Below are 22,451 nucleotides of genomic sequence, written 5' to 3'. Positions count from 1 at the left end.
CGCAATTCAGGTTATGTGGATTCCATTAATATATTTATATAGTATTTTTTCTGTCTCCCATGTAGGAGGTGAATTCTTTCATTACTCATGTTGATGGACTCAAACTTACACAATTCAGGTTTCCTAGGCAGTGAATAGAGCCAGAAATATACCCTGTGATTAACTTCTACATAACCTATTATTCCTTAAAGTCTCCCTGCCCATTCTCCTGTTAGCACCACAAAAGCCAGAAATGAAAAAGCTCCAGCAAGCCTCCCGTTCCCTGCCACCTCAGCCTCCCTCGGGGTGGGTGCTCCCTGTGCCTGTGCCAGGGCAGGACGGGCCACTGGGAGATGCTTTCTGTCCTCATTTTACAAAATGACAGGTTGTTGTTGTTTTCAACCTACATCATCTAGGTTTCCCAAATAAATGTATTTCCTATTTCTCAGCTAGAAGTTGTGACATTATTCTGCCTGATAATGTATGTGATAAAGTGATTGTTCAACTGTAGAGAGTTATATATATGTCGGAGATATTATTGTTGGCATTGCTTTTGAGAGGCAGCATCCTTCATCTTTTCATTATCTGTGTATTAATATTCACCAAGATCTTTCAAAAACATAGCTTTATGGATTGATCTTATCAATAATACTGCAAAATGTTCACCAAACTTTTTGGTGATAGATGTTGTCCCAAGGTCGTTAGACCAGAAACTCTCATTCCAAGGATATCACCCACTTTAACTCCCCCATGTTCTGATATTGAGCTGCCCCTCACCCTCTAGGCATAGAACTTGGCTCCAACGGCTGTCTTACCTTCCTAGCTGTGCTTAGCTGCTCAACCTCACTGATGGGCACATGGCCTTCCCCACCACGGGCTTCATCCTAAAATAACAGTCCAGTGCTCCTTTATGGTAGTTATAGGACCAAACTCACAGTATGGGTTATTTATCTGGCATTTGATGATCTTGTTGTTGTTTTTTCTTCATTGCTTATGGAAATGTCCATACCTTCCCACTAGTCTGGTTTATGTGACAGGCAGCCAGATTTCTGGTAGTCTATGATTACAAGACAGGAAATGTTGATCTGGAAAGCAGGCACCATTCTGTGCTCCAATCCAGGGACTGCTCTTTCATGGTCACATTGTAAGACCTTGATAGTTAACTAGCCCAGATTTTACAGTGAAGTTCTAAGGCAGTCATATTAGAGAGAGGTCGGGTCAACTTGGGAGTTTTGTTCATTTTGAATTACATATTGCAAAATGACTGTAATACTATGACTTACATGATTTTTCTTGGGAGGAAAGTTTGGTAAGCCCACAGAAAATAGGAAGCACACTGTTAGATCCCTAATCCAGCAATTTTCCCTCTCTCCTTACCCTCAGTTTTAGTAAAATGATGTTTGCATCCTGAAAGACTGAAAGCGTACACCCAAGTTTTACTGACGTCACTCATGATACAAGGAGATGCTACACATCCCCTTTTCTTAAGAGTGGCAAACCCATGGCATTAAATGCAATTTAGGCAGCAATATCACAACCAAGAGGTCTGACCAAGCCAGCAGTTTGAGATGAAAATGATAGTTTAACATTGAGAGTTGATGACTTAGAATATAATGCTTATTCAGTAGGATGCATTTTAGCAGGTTTCAGGAGATAATGGTCTGGTCTTGCTGCTAAACTGAGTTTTCTGTGTCTATTGTATATTGTAGAGGAGAGGGGGACCCTGTATGTTTTTGGAAATTATTGCACACACAAGATTGTCTTCTGCATATTATCCCATCTGATGTCGATGAAAATAACACAGCAAAAAGAATTTCAAGAAGTCATCAGGGTAAAAGAAAAGAAAAAAAACACTTGAATTCAGTTGTGAGGGAGAAACTTCCATTTTAATTTAAAACTATATTTCTATTCATTGTTAAGACTGGTTTGGAACATTTCTAACGAAAAAATGCACAAAGGATTAATTCGCATTTTCTTCTCTCGTTATTATTTGGCAGTCAAGATTCAAGCTAGATCCCGCTATCCCAAAGATCCATTTGTGTTCAAGAACACAACTCACAATTTTCAGCTTGTGACTGAGCCAGGTGAAGGAGTTCTGTCTGGAGCCCATCCCAATTTGTAATAACTGCACCCCTCAATGTTCTACCTTAACATGCTGAGTTCAGTTAAGGAGAAAGATGCACTGCTGTGGATGTCAGCATGCATTTAGCTTGTTGGATGGCAAAATACCAAACAGCAAAACCATAAAAAACAATTAATAATTAAAGCTACCTTACCCCCAAATTAGTAGCTTGCTCAAGACTCCAGTCGGAAGCCTTTTAGCTAGAAGCCTTTGCAGTCAAGCCACTGTGCATGCCTCTTACTCAGAGTGGCTCCAGTGTGAATATGACGTTACTAACGACCTGCTAAGTGTGTGCAGATGTGGGTTTCTCCAGATGTGGTGATTAATAACGTAATGGAGATAGCCAGTCGACTCATGTTTATGGGTTGTTTGTCTTTTATTACGTTTCCGAATTTATTTGCTTTGAACTATTTTTTAACTCCAGCCAACAAATTCACCTGTAAGTCTCAAAGGACTTTATCCCTCTAAACACTAATGAGGAAACAGGGAAGAAGGATTGTGCCCCCAGGCTGGAATTGAGCATCAGATCTATCACATGTCAGCTTTAGACTAGTTGGGAAAGCTGAAAGTTTTCTGTTGCTCCATTTTACTGGAAGGGCCCACAAAGAGGCATTGGTGAACACTGACACAGTGTTTTCAAGCTGGCTAGGCCAATAAAGAAAGAGATTTCTTTTTTAAAAAAATCCAGTGAAATAGATGATCATCTTGAAGTAAGTCCAGAGTTCTGGCCAGTGTTTCTGGAAGATGTTGCCTTGCTTTCGTTGAAAACAGAATGCCAATGAAAAGTCGAGTAAAATGTTGTTACAGATGTTCAGCTGTGCATTAAGGCTGTTGGAATTACCACCACATCTTAAAATCAATTCCCAGAACATTGTCTGGAGGTTATGTCATTGAAATAATGAATCCTCTTTAGTCAAGTATAAGCAAACATGTTAAAACATCATTGTAACTTTAAATTAAACTCTAGTGCAAACCAAGGGATCTGGAGCCCCATTAGACTTGCCTGACATTTTTCTAGCTCTGTCTTCCCAAACTGTAGAAGTGTTAGCTTCAGTGCCTATTAGACAAGCGAGTACCGGGAAGTTACCACAGCACATTAGGTGTTATGCTTAGGGCTGTGCAGAAACAAGCCCTTGCATTTTATGAGTGCTTGGAGACTGGATTGAATTCAGCTCCTATAAAAATTCCACAGTGGATTCCTGAACTTGTTTGTGTTTTAAAGAAGCTGGTAAGTCAGCTTCTTTTAAAAGACCATATCTTCATGCAGCTTCCACAGCACGATACAAGTGAAAATGCTGGAGACAGAAGTGTTTTGTAATTAGCCAAAAAGCAGGTTAAATATGAACCTGTTAAGTGTGCGTCGACATGAGATAGTGGCCCGTTACTTCAATACATTTGTCTTTCGTGAAATTAAGTAAATTTGTCTCCCTTTTAATTCAATTTTTATTCCTCTCATGTAGTCACAGAAGCAATGAAATGAAAATTGTATTTTATGGCTTTACTAAAAGTTTTCCTAGATCTACTTTCTCTAACTATGCAGAAATTGATAGAATCCATATAAAGGATAATAATTAAATGTGGTTTATATCCTACTTATGAGAAAGAAGTTATCACAGCTTCTCTTGTGGGATCTAAGCCGTATGTAATGGTCTCCATTACACAACGTTCATATATTTAAGCTGGAGACATTTTCCCCCATCTCTTCAGGGAACAGATCTGCATTTCCAGGCTATGAGTACAGAACGAAACCTTTGAACACGAGTTTCCTTTAAAAGAACAAATCCCAGTTTAAGTGCAGTATGATTATGCTGGATAATCTTTCTGAGTTGCAGTGAAAATAGTTTCCTTGCATAGAAGGAGGCATAATTTAGCACCAGAACAAGGTGTCTCCCTGGAGCTGGGTAACAGGTATTAACTTGCAAGTCTTCCATTTGAAGATTGCCACACGTAATCAAACAGTGACAAGGTGCAAGGATAATGGACGCTTACCTGAAGAGGGTTATTTATTGTAGGCACAGTGCAAAGAATCCAACAGAAATGCCAGTGAGGGTGACTTTTGTGCAGATCTTAGCTAATATAGACTCATTGTATGATTGGACAAAACTGTGGCAACGTCTGGTGGCCCTGAATAAAGCTAGCCCTAGTAGACTAGGTTATGTAAAAGACCTTTTTGGATATTTCATTCTAATCATAAGAAGGCTTATGTGATAGAGAAGAAAAGTAGTTTCACCCTCATGAGACCCACTGATAGGCACACGTTATTTAGTCCATCATGCTACTCAACTAATCTAGGCCACCCTGAACACAATACAATTACAATGGTCCCTACTAAAAGGGATGACCTTGTATTACGGGTGGAGTCAATGCAAGACTTTCTCCCCCATCCTAAAATGGGGAAAGTGCAAAAGTATACCTATACACACACACATTCTCTCTCTCTCTCTCTTAATATAACTGCGTTTCTACCCATTATTGCCTGGGATGCCTGGCCCTCTGTCCTGTGAAAGGAAGATGAATTCAGGTCAAGCTCAGAGTGCCTGTTTGCTTGCTGAGAGATGCATATCAACTCTAAGTGATTTTTTTCAATACCATTTATGTGGCTTGTATTTATTTCCTTTAATCTTTTAAGTGCTGTTTAGTCTCTGTGTGATTTGCTGTGGATACTCATTTCTGATAAGATGCGATATCCTCCCAGTTACAATTTCTGCTTGGAGCCCTAAGTGACTGATATGGTCGAAGCCTGAGCCCGGGCCTCTGGTGGGCAGCACGGGGGGAGCAGGTGGTAGAGTGAGTCGACTGTGGGCATTTGCAGGTGCTTTCTGGCCTTCATTTCTTCTGGTATTGCTCTCGCCTAGAACCACATGCTTGTTCTCTTCCCCTGTGTTGGCCAGAATTTAGACAATCCCTAACTGCCCGTAGAATAGGGGCTTTGTACCAAGTGTGATACTTTGCAGCAAGTTTGGAGGTTAGTTTGATTATTATAATCCCTTTGGAACCGTGCATCATAACATACTAAATTTATTTAGAGTTTTCATGGATATGCCATATAATGCATGTCCTGATGTGGGTCTTCCTGGATAGTATCAAGTAGCTGAGATGGCATTTTCTCCCCCTCCTAAGACTTGTATACCATTAACATATGTCAAGCTTCTTTTAATGTTGTCACTGCTAATATTTCTCTTCTTAGCTTTAAGGTAACTGCTGTGCATTCTGGGTTTCAGGGGTGCTTCCTCCCAGTCTGTGTTGCAGTCAACTATAAGAATCCAAGGATCCTATTTTTCCCTCTTGACATTACAGCTTTGGCATGATCGTGGGGGTGGGGAGAGGAGGACTAGAATTTTGCCGCTGATGCCCTTGGGTGACAGGCTGGGTATGCATCTGCTAATTATCAAGCAGCTTTCTTAAAAAGAAGCATGATGCAGGCTAATACATCTACTAGAGCTTATTAGTGGGTGTCTTTGGGCAAAAGCAATAGAGTGTGCTGTGTTGTTTGTGAGCAGAGCTTCACATTGCTTAGCGATCTGCCTGGTTTAGACATTTGGAAAACAGCCTTTGGTTTCCAACCCCCTGTGCTGCCTTCCCTCCCTGCCCCCAACCACAGCATCAGAGAATCATTCAATGGCAACCTCCTCCTTCATTTGATGCTCTTCTGCAGCCCAGTTCTGCAAACTCACAGCCTGGTCCTCCTGTCTTAATGAGTTAAGAAAGGATCCCACGTGCATGGTCCCACGTGCCCTCCCTCTTGGGCGGTGAAGGGAGGGACAAGAGCTGGGTTGGGCTGGGGATTCTTGAGCCAGCATGCACCCATCCTCCTAGTCCTGACTGACTGAAACATTGGCTCCTGAGGCCTCAAATCCTTGCCTCTCCAAGGCTTCCTCTGATGTGCAAGGATTAGGAACCAGTTAAGTTGGTTCATTTGCAGAAGCAGCAGGCTGGCAGCTATTATGTGGCTATTTCAAATACAACTTTATATCTGATTTTGGTTACAAGGAAACCCATTTGATTGCCCAGGAAAGCAAAGTAACCAAAATTAGCTCTAAGAATAATGATTGAGTCTTCCCATATACATATATATTTTGTATACAGATAAATCATGCTTTCTATTCTTTCTTATGGCAGGGCGTTTACAAACTGTTTTAGTCTGTATAAAGTGCACGTTCAAATGCTGGCGTGTGAAGAGGCGATGCTCCCACCTTTTCTAAGCCGGCCTCTTTAACTAACACATTTGGTCTTTGTCATTGGGTCCTAAAAGACAGCCATGAATTCCTAGTGAGTGACTGAGCCGTGAGTGTGTGTCCTTTGATATCTTGCCTGTATTTCAGTCTGCCTTCAAACTGTTCATAATCTCATGAGCTGCCTGTATTTCCAGTTGAAGATGAGCAGCCGTCAACACTGTCACCAAAAAAGAAGCAACGCAACGGAGGCATGCGGAACTCACCGAGCTCCTCGCCCAAGCTGATGAGGTAAGGAGAGGGGCCTCAGCCGCGGGGGTCCCCCCCAGCTCCTTCTCTTCCTCCCCTCACTCCTCCCTAGCCTGCCCAGGCCCAGAGCCTCCCCTCCCCAGCCAGCATAAGGTGGGGGAGGGGACGGGATCATTAGATGGCTTCTTAAAGGCTGGAGTATTTATTCTGTCAGCTTGTCAGCAGTTAATGATAGAGCTGAAAAAATTCTGTCATGAAAAACAGTTTGAAAAGCTGTTTGAAAAATACATAGGCTTTAAAGTCTTAGCTGTCACCATGTCCTGTCTATGTGTAGTTCCTAAACAGCAGTGGCACTAATGACGGCAGCAACCAATCAGAGGCACTCGTGTGGTTAGTTTGCCTCTGGCAAGTCTCTTTCTGCTGGAGTCCCTCCGAGGACTGTTTTCTGTACTTAAGGCCATATGTGAGATGTATCATCACAATCAAAAATGAACCTGAAGATTACCTTCCTTTTATCCTGTCGATTGAAATCAAATTTCTGTTAATTGATTTTGACTGATAAAAAAGTCTAATAATCTGTGGACTTGCCAAAGTAAAGTTCAAAAGTAATCCAGTTCTGCTCAGGCTAAAAGGAATATTAATTATGAAATACAGTGTGTGTGCACTCTTTCTTTCTCTCTCTCTTCTTCCTCCTTTTCTCCCTTCCTTCCTTCCCTCTTTCCTTCCCTTCTTTCTGTCTTGACTACGGCTTTCTCTAGGAAATGGCAAGTGAAAGCAAATTTCAATAGAGCTCTGCAAGGCCCTCTTCTCAGCCTCTTCATCTTTCATCTCCCTTTTTTGTCTTCAATCCATCTCCCAAGCTCAGTGCTTATTTCTTCCAATATCCTAACTCTCTAGCACCTCAATGAAACAAGAATGATTTCAGATTTGCACTGCTTCCTCTAAATGGTTACTGCCATGGAAACACCTGCCATCTTGACATTACTTTCTTCTTTTCATTGCCATTGGCCACTCTCCTCTCTATGATTATTGAAATACAATAATGGTGATTTCTCCGCCTTCCCCACTTCTCCATCACATTTGCATCTTCCTGGCCCTCCACAACCACCTTTCTAGGATGTAGACGCGGGCAGCCCTTCTTCATGCAGTTGAGGACACAGGTTCCAGTGGAAGACTCACCCAGACTCATGGCCTTTTCCATTATGAGCATCTCTTCCTGTTAAATGTTTCCTTAACAGTTCTCTGTCTGCTCCTTGGCTCAGTCCTGCTTGACTGTTGCTGATTTACATGCTTGTTTACAGTTTATGAGGAGGAATAAAATGCGCCAACTGCCAAGCTTCTCATTTTTATGACTCCAGTTGTCATGCTAGCATCCATTTCCTATTTATTCACCTTTAGGTAATCGTCTTATCTAATGCTAATAGTTTTATCCATTTAAAGTAGAGAAAAGCCCATGTGCTTCCTTTTGCCTAAATAGAGAAGCAAATAAATAAATAAAGAGAAATCTGAAAAATCTGAAACCTTTGGAGCAATTCCCTGTCCCTGTTTGCTATGTAAAGTATGGCTCATTTCTTTGATCTTGAGTAATAATAATTCTGAGGAGTTATACTGTTTTCATATGCTTCAAAGCTGTGTCAAAGTTTTGCTGCTTAAGGGTACTTCTTTATTCTGTTGGCTCTTGGGTACTAAGATGACAGGTCTTCTGTACGAGGTGGAAGCTTTTTTAAGTCGTAGCCTTCAGCAAAACATCAAATTACCAAATCCAGGGTAACATACTTCTACACAAATGCCTCTCCTGTAGATATATTATACCATATATATTAAATACTTTAGTGTTACATGCTACATTTTACGTGCAATAGAAAGTGATGGTTTGAGGTAGCCTTGGGGGGACTTCTTTTCCACAAGCAGAAAAAGCTAGTGTATACCGTATCAAGTATGGTTTTTACAGGACTTTCTGCCCGAAGGCCTTTGTAAATAAGTAATGATCAACAGATTGGCTGTGGGTTTTTGAAAAGCATGCCTTTGTCAGTTTGCATGATGGGGGAGAATTTTCAAAGTGGGTCTTGCTTTCACTGCCTGTCGGAGAGGGGCTGAGGGAGGCAGTCATCCTGGGCTGGAGCTGTCTACTCTGTGCTACATCAGAATTGCTAAACGTGGGTCAGGCAGTGAGCTGAAACTTGCCAAGCTGCAGATCTTGGGTTTCTGGTATTGGTGCCTTTGGCTGCTACAGCGTGGCTACTATTTTATCCCACCAGCCCACAATGGTCTCAGTTGCAGCTCAGCCAGAATAGGTGAGCTGTCCCATGATAAGTCAGAAAGTCTTAGACATTCCTCCTTTATCATGACTTTCCGTGTTCCAGGTGCTCTCCATGCTCTATCTGATGTGGGAGCAAAGACAGGGTGCTGAGCACTCTCTCTATTTCCCTTCATTTCCAGGGGATGAATGAAGAACCCATGGGCAGCTTGCTTTGGTTTGAATATTTGGCACTGGCGATGCGGTTGCCAGGACCTATTTTACTAGATCCCTCTTGTTGATTGACAGAAAACAGAGGGGCTCATGCCTCTGGACCTTGTGGCTTCACCAGGTCCCCCTCACATCTTCAGACACTCCCTTTATACTTTACAGATATCTTCTCCCAGGTTCCCAGGTTCTCCCAGTACTCCCAGGTTCTATTCCTTATGACCTGAAACATCCATAAAAGAAACTAATGACTTATTTGAAGTGGGTGTTTTGACATGAGTTTGTGGCTTACTGTTTGAGCAGAATCAATCACTCTGAATGTGGGCAGGTTTTAGTAGCCTATGGGCAGTGGTAGGAATAGCTCCAAAAGAAACTGGAGAGCCCAGAATGGGCTAGGATGGGCTTTAATTTACCACTGTGGCTTCTGCAAATAAAACAGGTTCCTGTGTGAGGGTCCCTTGCAAACCATCTGCCAGCATGAAATGCTACTGAGACTCTGCACTAATGGTCTCTGTCAGACTTACCCTGGTTTTTAAGAGTCACTTAACTCTCTGCACGATCATTAGGTGAACAGCCTTGTTTTGTGTGTCTGGGTGCTGAAGCAGTATGTTTTTCAGTCACCCTGACAGAAGACAACCCTCACAGCCATACTGAGCCAAATGGCAAATGTCTGTGCTCGAAGCCAGGGATGCATGTGTCATGATAGATAACCATTGGCTTCACACCCTGAGGAGGACAAGCCATGGAGGTTACCAGGGCCCTGTTATTTGCCTTCCTTGTTGGTCTCCTAACATGGAATTATTCAAGGAGCTTTTCTTAGTTTTCTTCTAAAATCACCAAGCACCTGTTTGTAATTCTCCCTACTTGGTGGGTTTTTGCCTTGTAAAGATAACTGTGTCTTCCCTCAGTTGAAAGGCCCTAGAGGGCAAGAACTTTGTCTCTAAATAACTAAGTCAGGCGTTCTTAATTTGGGGGCCTCACAGATGGCATTGAATATTCAATGAAAGCTCTCTAGAAAAAAAAGTACAATGGACACAGTTTTGACTACAGGTGGAGCAGATTCATGAATTCCCTAAATTGCTGCCCTGGTTACAATCACACTCAATTCATTCCACAGTCCCCTTCAAGTAGTTGCATTCACAAATGCTTTTTGGATGCCGAGAATATTTCTCCACTGGGTAGATGATATGGAGTAAGTGCGTGGGCTCTCCCGCTTTATTCTCAAATGCAATCCGAAAAGACTGTGCATGTCAGCTGCTTGCTTCTATTTCTTTTCTCAGACTAATTCCGATCCAGGAAACGTTTAGTGAGAGCCTACTGTATTCATGGCACTGTATTCATGGTGTTTGGGGAGGTCTTTGAGGGGTGTAAAGTAAGATGTACTAGAGTTGGTCCCTATCTTCAAAATGCTTACAGTTTGATGTAGGAGACAGGCAGGCATGTACAGCAAAATAGAAGAGGAACAGCTTAGAGATCTACTAGCATGGGCTGTGAGAGCAAAGAGAGCTGTCATTACCTCTGGTTTGGGAGGCTGAGCCTGGTTTGTGAAGGAGGTTTCATTTAACCTAGCTGTGTAGGATGAGCTATGATGTGTGATATTACCTACCCTTGTTCATCGTTACCCGGGTGCCAGGCATCATTCTAAGCGTGTTATGCCTCTGAACTCATTGAATCCTAACTACAACTCCATGAGTATGTATTACTCTTTCCCCCATTTACAGATGAGGAAGCTGAGTCCCAGAGATGTGAAATCTGGTAAATCTAGTAAGTCTTACTTAATTAAGAAGATCTGAACCCAGATAATTTAGCTACCAAGCCCGGGTTATTAACTCTTTCACTATTCTGCTCAATGGAAGAAATAGGGAAAGTGCTCAGGCCTCAGAAGGTGACTTGGCGTAGGTGGAGCATCCTTAGAGTAGGATGACCGGAGTTGAAAATATGAAGGTATTCTGGCATCCACTCCTGAAGGCCTTGACCTGTTGGAGACATTGGAGAACCCTTTCAGGTTTTTGAGGAGGCAGTGCCCTAACTGGTGTTTTAGGAAGATCACTGATGGCAGTAGAAGGAAGTAGAACCCTTTCTCAGAGCCTTCCAGAGAAACAGCTAATGTAAATACAGAGGTGGGAAGAGAAGGCCCAGCCCAGCCCCAGCCTCTGCCAAGTCCTTTGGGTCCCAGACTACTCAGGATCTACTGTAGAACCGTGGACCAGAAGTGGGCTAGACAGTCTTCCCAGGAAGGACACACAGCATTCCTGACATCAGTCCATGTTACGCCTATTTGTCCAGAATCTAGGGGCCTTGGAGTAAGATAGAGTAACATGGGCCATGAGGATTGATGCAGGATACATCAGGTAGACAATTTACACAAAGAGATAGCCCCCAGCCGGGCTAGCAAGGATAACTGATGACACCAAAAACAGCAATTGAACACTATAAAAGGAGCTTTGTGTCATGAGACCCAGGAAATGTTAGATGTTGGTTTCCTGAATATGATTTGAGGAAAAGAGATTACCCTCTTGGGCATTAACTGATCATTAAGTGAAATAAACTCATCTGCTTTTTAAGTCCCATTCCCTCTCTTTTGATTCATACCTTTCATGGAGTGTTTGTCAGGACTGTCAGCTTGAAAGGTTTTGTAATAGAAAATGGCAAAATGGCCTGAGCCCACTCAGACTCGGGGACAGAATGCCACTCTCACTGTTCCTTCCACTGGGCAGAAGAAAGAAGGAAGGCAGGGACAGCTTAGCTAAGTAAATTCACCTCTTAATGCACAAACAAATAGCAAATGGCAGGCTCCCATGGGACCAGAGAGGAAAGAAATAATGGGTCTCATCATACCAAGGCTTGGGTGGACTTGATACAATGTCCCTGGACAAGATGCATGCTCAGCAGAGGGTCATTATCCTGTCCTCTTGTTTCAGGAGCATCTTGTACACTCTTCTCTTGGACTGGAACATGTCAGTTCTCCTGTGTTGTCTCCCAAACATAAAGGCAGTAATTTCTTTCTTCCTCTGAGAATGGTGGCTGCCTAACAAGAAATGATGTATTAGGTGGCAGTAGTTACTGACTGTTTACTTGTTAGGCAGAAAAAAAAATGTAAGTAGATAGTTACAGAGAAGTTGAAAAGGATAATTTTGCCAGAGTAGCTAGGGCCAGGCCTGAAGGTTTTGTCAAGGTGGGTCTAGGGATGGCCATCTGGTGGGAGATGGGGGCAGGGGTAGGGGCCAGCTGTGTCTCAGGAGAGATGATCATTACACAGGAGGCTAGAGACAGTGTTGAAAGATGAGCTGAGGCAGGAGACAGAATCTAAAAGTCAGGCTCCTTGTAACATACAACAGGAACTAGTATTCACCTAGCCATAAAATGACCCCTAGAATGAGGCAGATCCAGTGGGAACCATTTATGGTGAATATGAGCCCTTTTGAGGAGACCATCTGAGACTCTCTCCGGTATCCTGTGACCGGCACCACCAGGCACTCACTCGTGTGGCCTGACACTCTTGAACGTTGCATTTAGGGACTTAGTTACTAACTGCCATGTTGTCGTCTACGGAGTGGAAGAAGCAGTGGGGAGAAAGGAGGGTAAAAAAACTGAGTTATAAGTATTGCACTTTACAAGAACTAAGATTTAACTTGTTTTTCATGTTTCTTTATTTTCTGACTAGCTTATGAAAATAGAGGTCAGCAAGAGAGAGTCAGTGTGGCATCTAGGTTAGGAATCCCCATCAAGTGTTGACACAACTCCTCAAGTTCCAGAGTCACAGAGAGAGTCAGGGTAGGCGACCTGTCACTAGTTCTGTGCTTCTCATTTGAATAGCATGGCCAGGATTAGGGTAAGGCATGTGAGGTGCCTTCTTATATCTTGTATGTGGGCCCCTGGCTTGCCCCACTCTAGTCCTCGCCTTGCTGAGTAGAACCACAGCCTTCCAGTCAGTATGTTGAAAACACTTGCTAACTTGAATAGAATTGACTCAAACCTCACAGTTTCTCTATCTGGGAAAAGCTTTATAACAATAGTTCTAAAATGTTAACATGCATCAGAATTATCTAGAGCACCTGTTAAAACAGAGCCTGATTCAGTAGGTCTGGGATGGGCTGGAGAATCTGCGTGTCTGTCAAACTCCCAGATGATACTGCTGCAGCCGGTGTGGGGCTCACTTCGAGAATCACTCTTACACAAATTAGAGCAGTGAGGGAAGCTCGACGTGATAGGGGCCCTCCTCGCAGAAGTGTTCAGACTTGTCATTGGAGCACTGAATAGTTGCTTAATTAAGAACACCTGTCCTGTCCACTGTTGCCATCAAACATGAGTCCTCCCTGCTGATCAGTTACTGCAGCTGGCTCCAGACACATTTCAGGCAGCCTGACTGGTTAAAGACTTATTTCAGAGTCTCCCTTCAGATCATGATGCCCTACTTCAAATACAGTCCCTATAAAGTGAAAAACAGTGCAAGAGCCTTGCTTATTCCCCAAACAAATTGTCACAAGGTAGCAAAGATAATGGGCTCACACTGGGCACATTTTCTGGCCTCCATAAAAGGTCTGGTGAGTTTCTGTTGACTGGTTTGAGAGTGTTCAGAGACTAGAGATCATTGGTCAGCTCCTCTAGTTAGTCAGTGGTTTATTGAGTATCTACTGTGTCCTCTGCTGGGTTCTGGAAGTACACCAAAGAGTAAAATAGGACTTCCCTCCCCTCAAGCAGCTCACATCTAATGGCCGACACAGACATGCAAATTATTATCTCTGAAAGAGCATCTCTGACTTCTGTAGGGGCTTCTAAGAAGGGAAAATGACTTCTGTCTCTGTGTCATCAAGGAGGACAGCTTAGAGAGCGACATTGGAAGCAAACTTTGAGGCCTCAGAAATGTCCTGGTACCCCTGTGTTGAGGCCTGAACTCATAGGTACTCAACAAAATTCGTATTTACCACTTGGGTGAAAAGTCTGCAAAGGGATAGAAATTTGTTTGCATTTTATCAAGTCTCCGCTTCCCAGGGAAACCATTCAGGGTACACCTCAACCTAAAAGGGGGCTAGTAATGATGGGAGAGACCTTCTGTGATGAGAAATGAGGTCTTGAAAATTGAGCAAGGAAAAGGATGCAGTTTTAACACCATTTTGTAACTTCCCTCTTTTGTAACATTTTTTTAGGTTTGTTTCCTTGTATTTTAATGGAAATTTCTGAAGTCCAGCATTGTACCCACTGCCACAGGAAAAACTGGGATTTGGTGTATTTGCCTGTAAGGGGAACTGTGCTCTTTAAACTATAATGCTGGCTTCCTAAGAGCAGGTTTGCTGGAAAAGGGGTTTGTGGTTTTGCTTGAGGCTGTTGTCTTCAAGGCAAGCTTTTTGTGTCTCTGCTGTAGCAGGGCATTTAGTTCACTTCCTGAGATTAATTGATGGCAAGTGGCATTCCTTATTTTGCAAACCCTCAAAACAATGATCTTTTATTCTTTACTTGAAGTCAGGCATGCTTGATTTCTAGCTGTGGACTCTGGAGGCGAGAGCTGAGATTCAAGGAGCATAGATATGAAAGATTTAACTCACTGGAGCTCCTCGGTTGTTATTAAAATGTGGGTGCTCCTAAATGGAGCCTTCAGATATTGGGAGAAGGCAGAAGTTCAGCCAGGCTTGATTGATTGTTGAGGCTCTCCTTAGCATGCTGTCCTGACAAGGGCTCAAGGGGATTCTCTTGATTATTCACATCAGCGGTGCATTTCATAAATGCCCGCCATGCTGGTCTCCCTGTCTGTGCAGCTTAGGGCACTGTGGCTTGGGGCACTGCAGTGGAGAATAATCAAGATCCAGCTGCCTCTTGCAAGTGGGAGAGCATGGGATGGGGGCCAAGCAGCAGTGGCTTCTAGTCAAAAGACCTCTCTGTTCAAAGCCTTCCCTCTCCTCTCACTAGCTGTGCCACGTTAGCCATGTCACCTATCCACTCTGTTTCCCATCCATACATATGGGTAATAATAACTTAGCTACAGCTGTTGTTGTGATGGGTAAAATGTAGGTAAAAGTTTTAACACAGAAACATTTTTAACAGTTCAACTCATGGCAGCTATCCATCATAGCAGCAACAGTAGTGGTAATAGTAACCCCACATGTTTATTTTTGAACTGCTCTACCTTTGCTATCTCCTTTTACCATTATAAGAGCTATAATTATATGAGTGGGTTCTAAGCAAAGTATAAAGAATGATCATAATAATAGTAATTAACACTTATTGAAGGCATGCTATGTGTCAGGTTCTATGCTAAATGTGTAACAGGACTTTACTCATGTAATTCTCAAGTTGAATCCATTAAATAATGATGATGATTAACACTCCCCTTTTACAGATGAAGAAACTGAGGCAAGGCACAACGTAGCAAGGAATAGATGAGCCAGGACTTGAAGACAGTCATTTTGGCTCAGGAGCCATTGTGCTATATTGTCACTAAGGAAATAGGTTGTTTTCTGCCCTCAGTAGTATCCACTCTAAAACTCTCCCTTTGGAAAAAGACTTTTGGACAAATGAATTGGCCAGTGTCCAGGCTTCCTCTTTCCTTTGGGTTGGGCCATCATAGGTATTAATCCTCAAATGCAGGTGAGAGTTAAAGACCAGAGAGAAGTTCCTTCTGGAGCAGAGCAAGTCTAATTGTGTATGTATGTTGGGCATGGGGGATGGTGTTGGGGAAGGGAGGGACATTGGCTCAAACTCTTTAAAGAATATATTGTGTATTGTGAAGATAAGGTATATTTCCATGTATTCCTAAACTGGTGGCAGGATGCTTTTCTCCTGTAAAGGAACAGGTGAGACTAAAGTGCAAGAAGGTCAGCAGGGGTCTTCAGAGGAGTGACATATGATATAATGTGTTCATTTTTCTTCAAGGTGGACTATTATATTAGTTTATTAGGGTTTCCATAACCAAGTACCATACACTAGGTGTAATAAGCAACAGATATTTATTTTCTCACAGTTCTGGGAGTTGTAAGTCCGAGATCAAGGTGTCAGCCGGGTTTGTTCCTTCTGAGGCTGTGAAAGAAGGATCTGTTCCAGGCCTCTCTCCTTGACTTATAGATGGCTGTCTTATCGCTATGTCTTTGCATTTTCTTCCCTCTGTACATATCTGTGTCCAAATTTCCTCTTCTTATAAGGACACCAGTCATATTAGATTAGGTCCCACCCTAATGATTTCATTTTAACTTAATTACCTCTTTAAAGAACGAATCTCAAAATATAGTCACATTACGAGGTACTGGGGATGAGGACTTCAACATACAGACTTCATGGGGGACAAAATGTGGCCTATATCAACTATACAGCAGATACACCTCATCTCATAGAGCTTCTATTACTCTATGTACATTGTACATTGGCTAAGAGCTAAGTGACAAACAAACCCTGAATTAATTAGGGTGCATTTTAGGGGGGTTGGGATTACTTTGTGAGTTGAGGGAATACGTAAAATAATTGAGATGTGAAAGACAATATCCAGTATTGCTCTTCAGTTCCAACTAAGTAGTCTTTGAGGAGTTGTCTAAGAGCCTGTGGAAGTGGTTCTCCATCATTTGGAAACTGATAATGTCGGATGCTTTGTTCAGGGAGGTTTCTGATGGTCCTTCTTGCCATGGACAACAAACTGCCTAATTCTTCTCCTGGGCCTCCCCTGACACACAGCAATGTTGGTTGTTGTGCTCAGTGGCAAATGCTTGGACTTTCTTCTATTAATATAAACTCCAAAAACCTCAATTTAGAGACATAAGTTCCTATGGAAAACTGAGTCTTCACTCTTCACCTGTGTCAGAGATGTCTCCTAAGCCAACCTAAGGCACTTGAAATTACTGTAGGAAGAGACAGGGTAAAGAAATTTACCCTGTCTGGCCCAAAGTAGTTACAGACTCCTGTGTTGCTAGAATGAATCATGTTCCAAGCTTCCTCCCAGACAGTAGAATCCAGTGAATGAGGAACAGTTTTAGCCTTAATGGAACTAGAAAGTAATCAGTCTTCAGTTCTTCTTGTCTCCCATCTTTGTTCCAACAACAACTTTTCTTCACTTACTCGGTACCCTCTGGCCTTTTGATGCCCAACAGTGGTCCAATACTTCCCAAATTCTTTTAGCCATCTCTCCCTCAATGACAGCACACTGCTTCAAACCTTAAAGGTCTTCTAGGCTCACCAAACATTTATAATGAAATCCTCTCCATATCCCTAGCTCTTCTGAAACATTTCAAATGATGAGAAATCCACTGCCTTGGGAAACAACTCATGCCATTTTGAAAAACCTTCAATTTTTATAACGTTCTTTCTTTTTGGAAACTTGATTTTTGTTCCATCTAAATCCCACACATCATTACTAACTTGATCTCTATGAGTCATACTCAATCAGTTGACTCCATCTTCCACTTGACTGCCACTGCATATTTAAGGACAGCTAGTGTGCCTCGCCTGAGTCTTGTATACCTTAGGTTAGGCACTACCATAACTGACATTTCCAACCAAAGTTTTGGGTGCCATTTTTTTGCTCTTTTTATCTGGGCCTCAATTGTCTGAGTGGGTCCTAATGGCTACTAGTGGATCAATGCTGAAATATGCTGAGATTACTCCTCACCTTTCAGGGCTCAGATCAAATGTCACTTCCTGTTGAAGCCTTCCTTGATGTTACTCAAATATCAGGCAATTAACAGCTTCTTTCTTGACATTCTCATACCACCTAGTACATGACTTTGCTATAACGCTTACTACAGTGTATCACAACCATTGATTGACATTTTCTCTCTTGCTATGTTATGAAGCTCTCTTTGACTAGGGACTGTGTCTTAACCTTAATCATTACGGTGTGCCCCGTTCCTGGCTTCGAAGTGGATTCACGTTTATTGGTTGCTTTGCTGATTCAGGAAACCAAAGTTCAAATTCAAGGTACCATAACTGGTCAGAAAGGGAAATTTCTTTTTTGTGGGAGATTTTTGATGGTGTTTAGATCAGACCCTTTGAGGAAAATTTTGGAAGACATATATTTAAATTCTCCAGAGCAGGCCAAGAGACTTTTGGGGAGTACAGAGTGCAGCATGGCATACCGCTGAGACTTCTCAGATGCTTCTGGAATTCCAGTGCAAATCATGGCCTGCATCCCTAGTGTCAAATTATGTCTAGTTTCCCCAAACCTGTACCCCATTGAAAAGCTGTCTTTTCTCCCTTTCTTTGAGGGGAGATTCATCATCAGGCTTGTTTATTTAGTTTTCTAAGGTGAGGGTTGGAGGCCCTTATTACCAAGGAATGATTCCTCCCCAAAAAGGTGGGGAACCAAAATGTATGTTCTCTCTTCCAAGGGATGTATTTTCTAAAAAGAATTTTGTCCAGCTTGCTGTATAATTTGCTTGCTTGCTGATGTTATGCGAATGAAGTCCTGGATGTCTTTTAAAGCCTGAATGCATTAGAGTCAGGTCTTAGCCCTTCCTGAGATAATCTTCCTCTCCAAACAATAAACAGGGCAAGGACATTTGAATCTAGCTGTATATCTTCAGAGCACATTTATTAAGATCCTCTTGTAACTAAAATATGTTCTGGGGCTGGAAGAGTTCATTCTGTTCATTTTCTCAAATGTCTTCTTTATAGTCATTTCTGTCCACCCACCTATCTCAGATGGATATCTATAGAACTATTAAAGTTTCGTCAAGGACAAAAAAAATCAAAATTTGTTCTTGTTCTGATCTGTGACCAGTTCTTATCAGTAACTGCCTTTTAATTTTAGCATTTTTTACCAAGTTCAGTATTTGAAAGGTGGCCTGGTGGTTTACAACACCCTCAAGACTTCCCAACAACTCAGCTACTGCGATGCAGTTCAGAGGTGGATTGTTCTCCTTTTAAGATCATATGTAACAGTTCATATAGTAATCTAACATGTTCGTTAAAGATAGCTTTGCAGGATTGCTTCATATGATATTTGTCATTTGGTGTAGGCTTAAATCAAATTCTCAGTAATAAATAAATGTGGCGAGAGTTTCCTGTCTTAAGTCGGGGTGGGAGACGTGTTGGGAGGGTCATGGTCGATATCCGAAAGCCTAATTCTACGTCTGTGAACCATGTAGTGGGATTGCTGTCCCACTCTCTGTGTTATGGATATATAAATGAGAAATATCAGATAAATTTCAGAGGGAGAAATGCTAAAAACTAAACCGAGTTCACCCTTTGATGCTTGAAATAGATCTTTTAAAAGATAAAATCAGTTTATAGTAAATATTTGGAATTTGAAGCTTTTTATATTTTCTCTCTTGAGTTGACAATGTTATTCAGAGAAAATAACTCGACTGCACAGGCAGTTAGCTATTCCTGGGACATTGCCTAATTATATGCGGTCATTGTTGTAGAAACTCAAGTGACCTCCCTCAAAACTGAGGTAGAGAATCACTATCAGAGAGAAAATGTGGACAGTGAATATGGTCCAAGATGCAGGAGTGTATTTCTTATGCTGTAAGCTTGTCAGACCTGCCTGATTCTATTGAAATTCTTAAGTTTGTATGTGAGACTCTGCCAGGCCCCTGGAAGGGAGGCCTCTGTAGAAGCATCTTCCTTTTCCACTAGTAAAAAAGGCAAGAGAGGGTAAATGTAGCCCTGAGAATTCAAGACAAGTTATTAAGATGCATCTGAGCTCGAGGCTCTCATCCAAGGAGTGCTGCAGTTGCAAGATGAAGATGGGGGAGGGGGAGACAATCATCGGACAGTTAGTGCAGATACAGTTGTCAAGGCAAGGAGAGAGGGTGGTGTTTAATATTGAAATCATGTATTCCAGATGTGGCCAATTGGTAGTCAGTCTGCTCTGAAGTGACATGCTGCTGAATCTTTAAAGGGCTTCAGCCGGGGAGAGCAAAATCTGATTGGGCAAATTGCTAAAATATTTAAAGTGCAGCCTGTTAAAGCTTTTACTGCGAAGAGCATCATGTCAGAAGTTGTAGTCAGAAAGAGCGAGTAATTGGCTTTCCATCCTCATGCCAGTCAGTCAGCACGAGGCTCTGTTCCTATTCCTTCCTCTTCATTGCCACTGCTAATAACAACCCTTTGGGGTGTGTGTGTGCGTGTGTGTGTGTGTGTGTGTGTGTGTGTTTGTGGTGTGTATGTGTGTGTGCTAGATAGCTGGTAAAATGAGAGAAGGAGAAGTTAGAGATCCATAAAAAGGGAGACTAAATCCACAAAATGATGTGAAGGCCATTTTAGAAAAAGAGAAACAGGAGAGAGAGACAGAATTATTAGCTGACAAAGGTCACCTGTACTTCCAGGTGGTGGTGGTGTTTGGGACAGTTGTCTTTTAAAGGATGAATGGGTTCTGCAAGCAAAAGAATGGCCTTCAGTAACAACCACTTTCTCTGCACCTTTCATCTCCTGTGAGATGTAACTCAGGGGATGCTTTCCATTTATAATTTATCACATTTTCTACTTAGGTTTTCCTGTCCCTTTCTCCTCAGGCATGACCCCTTGTTAATTCCTGGCAATGATCAGATTGACAACATGGACTCCAATGTGAAGAAATATGACTCCACTGGGATGTTTCACTGGTGCGCACCTAAAGAGATAGAGAAAGTCATCCTGGTGAGTGATGGACGGTGGAATCGATGCCATCCACTACTGTCCCAAACTACATTTGCTTGGAGTGAAGTTTTCCTAACTGGATGGTGGGATGATTCAATCTCTGGTCCTAATTATTTTTGATAATTGAAATTCGGGACACATATTGAAGAAGCTAGAATTCTCATCAGAACATGAACTGAGAGTGGTATTTTCAAACTCTGAATATTTATTGACTCATTACAGTAGGGAGTGATCACATGCTGTATAAAAGGCATCATAGGAGGCAGTATGCATCATAACTCCTGCGGACGTGGCTCTGGAGCCAGAGCCTGCCTGCGCCATTTAGTAGCTGCACAGCCTTGGACAAGTCACGTGACCTTTTCACACTTCAGTTCTCTTATCTGTAAGAAGATGAGATGAGAATGACCCTAACTCGTAGGTTGTAGTGAAGATTAAAACCCAACATACGACTCAATAAACTTACATGTTATTGGTATTGTTTGTTATTATTAAATGCCATGAAGAAATCTGAATGCTGTCTGTATTGTTACTTGTTTGTAACAACGTCTTGTTTCCTTCTAGATAAGAGCCTTGTGTATTTGTGATCCTTCTTAGCATACAATGTAGACAGGCAGAATGCATTTGCTGATGATGACAGTGATGAGCCACAGTTCCACCTCTGGGAGTAGGTGCTCAGAGTTTTATTTTGTGGTTGGCTCATCTCAGTAGCAGCAGCAGGCTTCTTCTGGTCTGTCCCAGGAATGTCAGCATAGATAACAGTCCATTCTACTCTTTAGAGTTGGCGTCTTAACAGCTTTAGGTTTTAATGCCTACATGGACTCTCCTACAGTGTCTTGTCTTGCTAATCCATGAAAAATGCATTAATAATCAGGAAGTCAAATGGAAGAGTTCTTTCTCCCTTGTGCCTTCTAATCCCTGGATTGCTGTGGCCTGCTCCTTTATATCAGCCAGGAAAATCCTATCATTTCTGATGTCATGGCTTCCCTTCCTAAAAAAGGACTGTTCCAGTTCCTCAGAATGGTTTTGTATTCTAATCCACTGGATTTTTCCCTGTGTTTTATCTGAATGTGAGTGTGCGTGTTTTCTCTAATTATAATCGAGCATTCAAAGCCAATACAGCATTGTGCTGGAGGTTGTCTCGCAGGTGTGAAAGTCACAGACAAAAGCACAGAAAGTCACATTTGTCAGGAAACAGCTATTATCCAACTTACCAGGAGTGCAAATGGTTCTAATCACAAAGCTGCTCCATATATTTACATCCTGATGTTGTGTCCACTGCACTTTTGCTCTGGTGATCTAAACTCAGCCTAGCGTTACCTACCTGTGGCAGGTGCAAAGCTTGGTGCCCTCTCCGGAATCAAGGGTTTTAACAGCTTGCCTACATATTCCTGAGGAGTAAATGGCTAACTGACGTCCAATCAAAGTTCCCTTTCGGCATGAAAGAGTTTAAGGAGGCAAGTTACTACTTCTCTCATCTGAAGAATAGTATCATTTAATGAACATTTATAACAAGCCTTCTATGTGTTAGGCACCATTCTCATTGCAGGGGGCACAGCCCCTGACATTGACCTCTCTCATAAAGTTTGTATTTCAGAGGGGCAAAGAGAAGACCTCCAAGTAGACAAATGAATATGTAATAACATTTCAGATATTGATAAAGTGCTATGAGGAAAATAAAATAGGGTCCTGGGCTAGAAAGGGACTGGGAGGTGCTGTTTAGCTGGTGTGGTCCAAAAAGCTTTCTCTAACGTAACATCAGAGCACAAAAGGAGAATGCTTGTAAGAGCCAGCTATGTGAAGTTTTGGGATTGTGAGTACCCACTGGGTTCAGGATGCTAACTACTTTGGGTGTGAGGAAATAGGAGATGGCCTCAATCTTGAGGAAATGATCATCTCATTAGAGAGA

General features: G+C 42.2%; 1 protein-coding gene across 22 annotated transcripts in view; it reads left to right on the top strand.

Annotated features, from left to right (window-relative positions):
- The window catches only part of KCNMA1 (potassium calcium-activated channel subfamily M alpha 1), a 714,937-nt gene that overhangs the window by 609,116 nt on the left and 83,370 nt on the right, over positions 1-22,451 (top strand). For 18 of the 22 annotated variants that reach the window (XM_014836994.3, XM_014836959.3, XM_070491092.1 and 15 more), the window contains 2 exons: positions 6,471-6,564; positions 20,422-20,545. In XM_014836994.3, coding sequence (XP_014692480.3) covers positions 6,471-6,564; positions 20,422-20,545 — 218 coding nt within the window. Of the gene's footprint in view, positions 1-1,976; positions 2,064-6,470; positions 6,565-20,421; positions 20,546-22,451 lie in introns of all 22 variants that reach the window. The other 4 variants (XM_044761688.2, XM_014836896.3, XM_014836887.3 and 1 more) reach the window with 1 other exon arrangement.

Source organism: Equus asinus, chromosome 2 (assembly GCF_041296235.1).
Source record: "Equus asinus isolate D_3611 breed Donkey chromosome 2, EquAss-T2T_v2, whole genome shotgun sequence".
Classification (NCBI taxonomy): Eukaryota; Metazoa; Chordata; class Mammalia; order Perissodactyla; family Equidae; genus Equus; species Equus asinus.
Note: the sequence above shows the minus strand (reverse complement) of the source record. Positions and strands in the feature narration are given on the sequence as shown.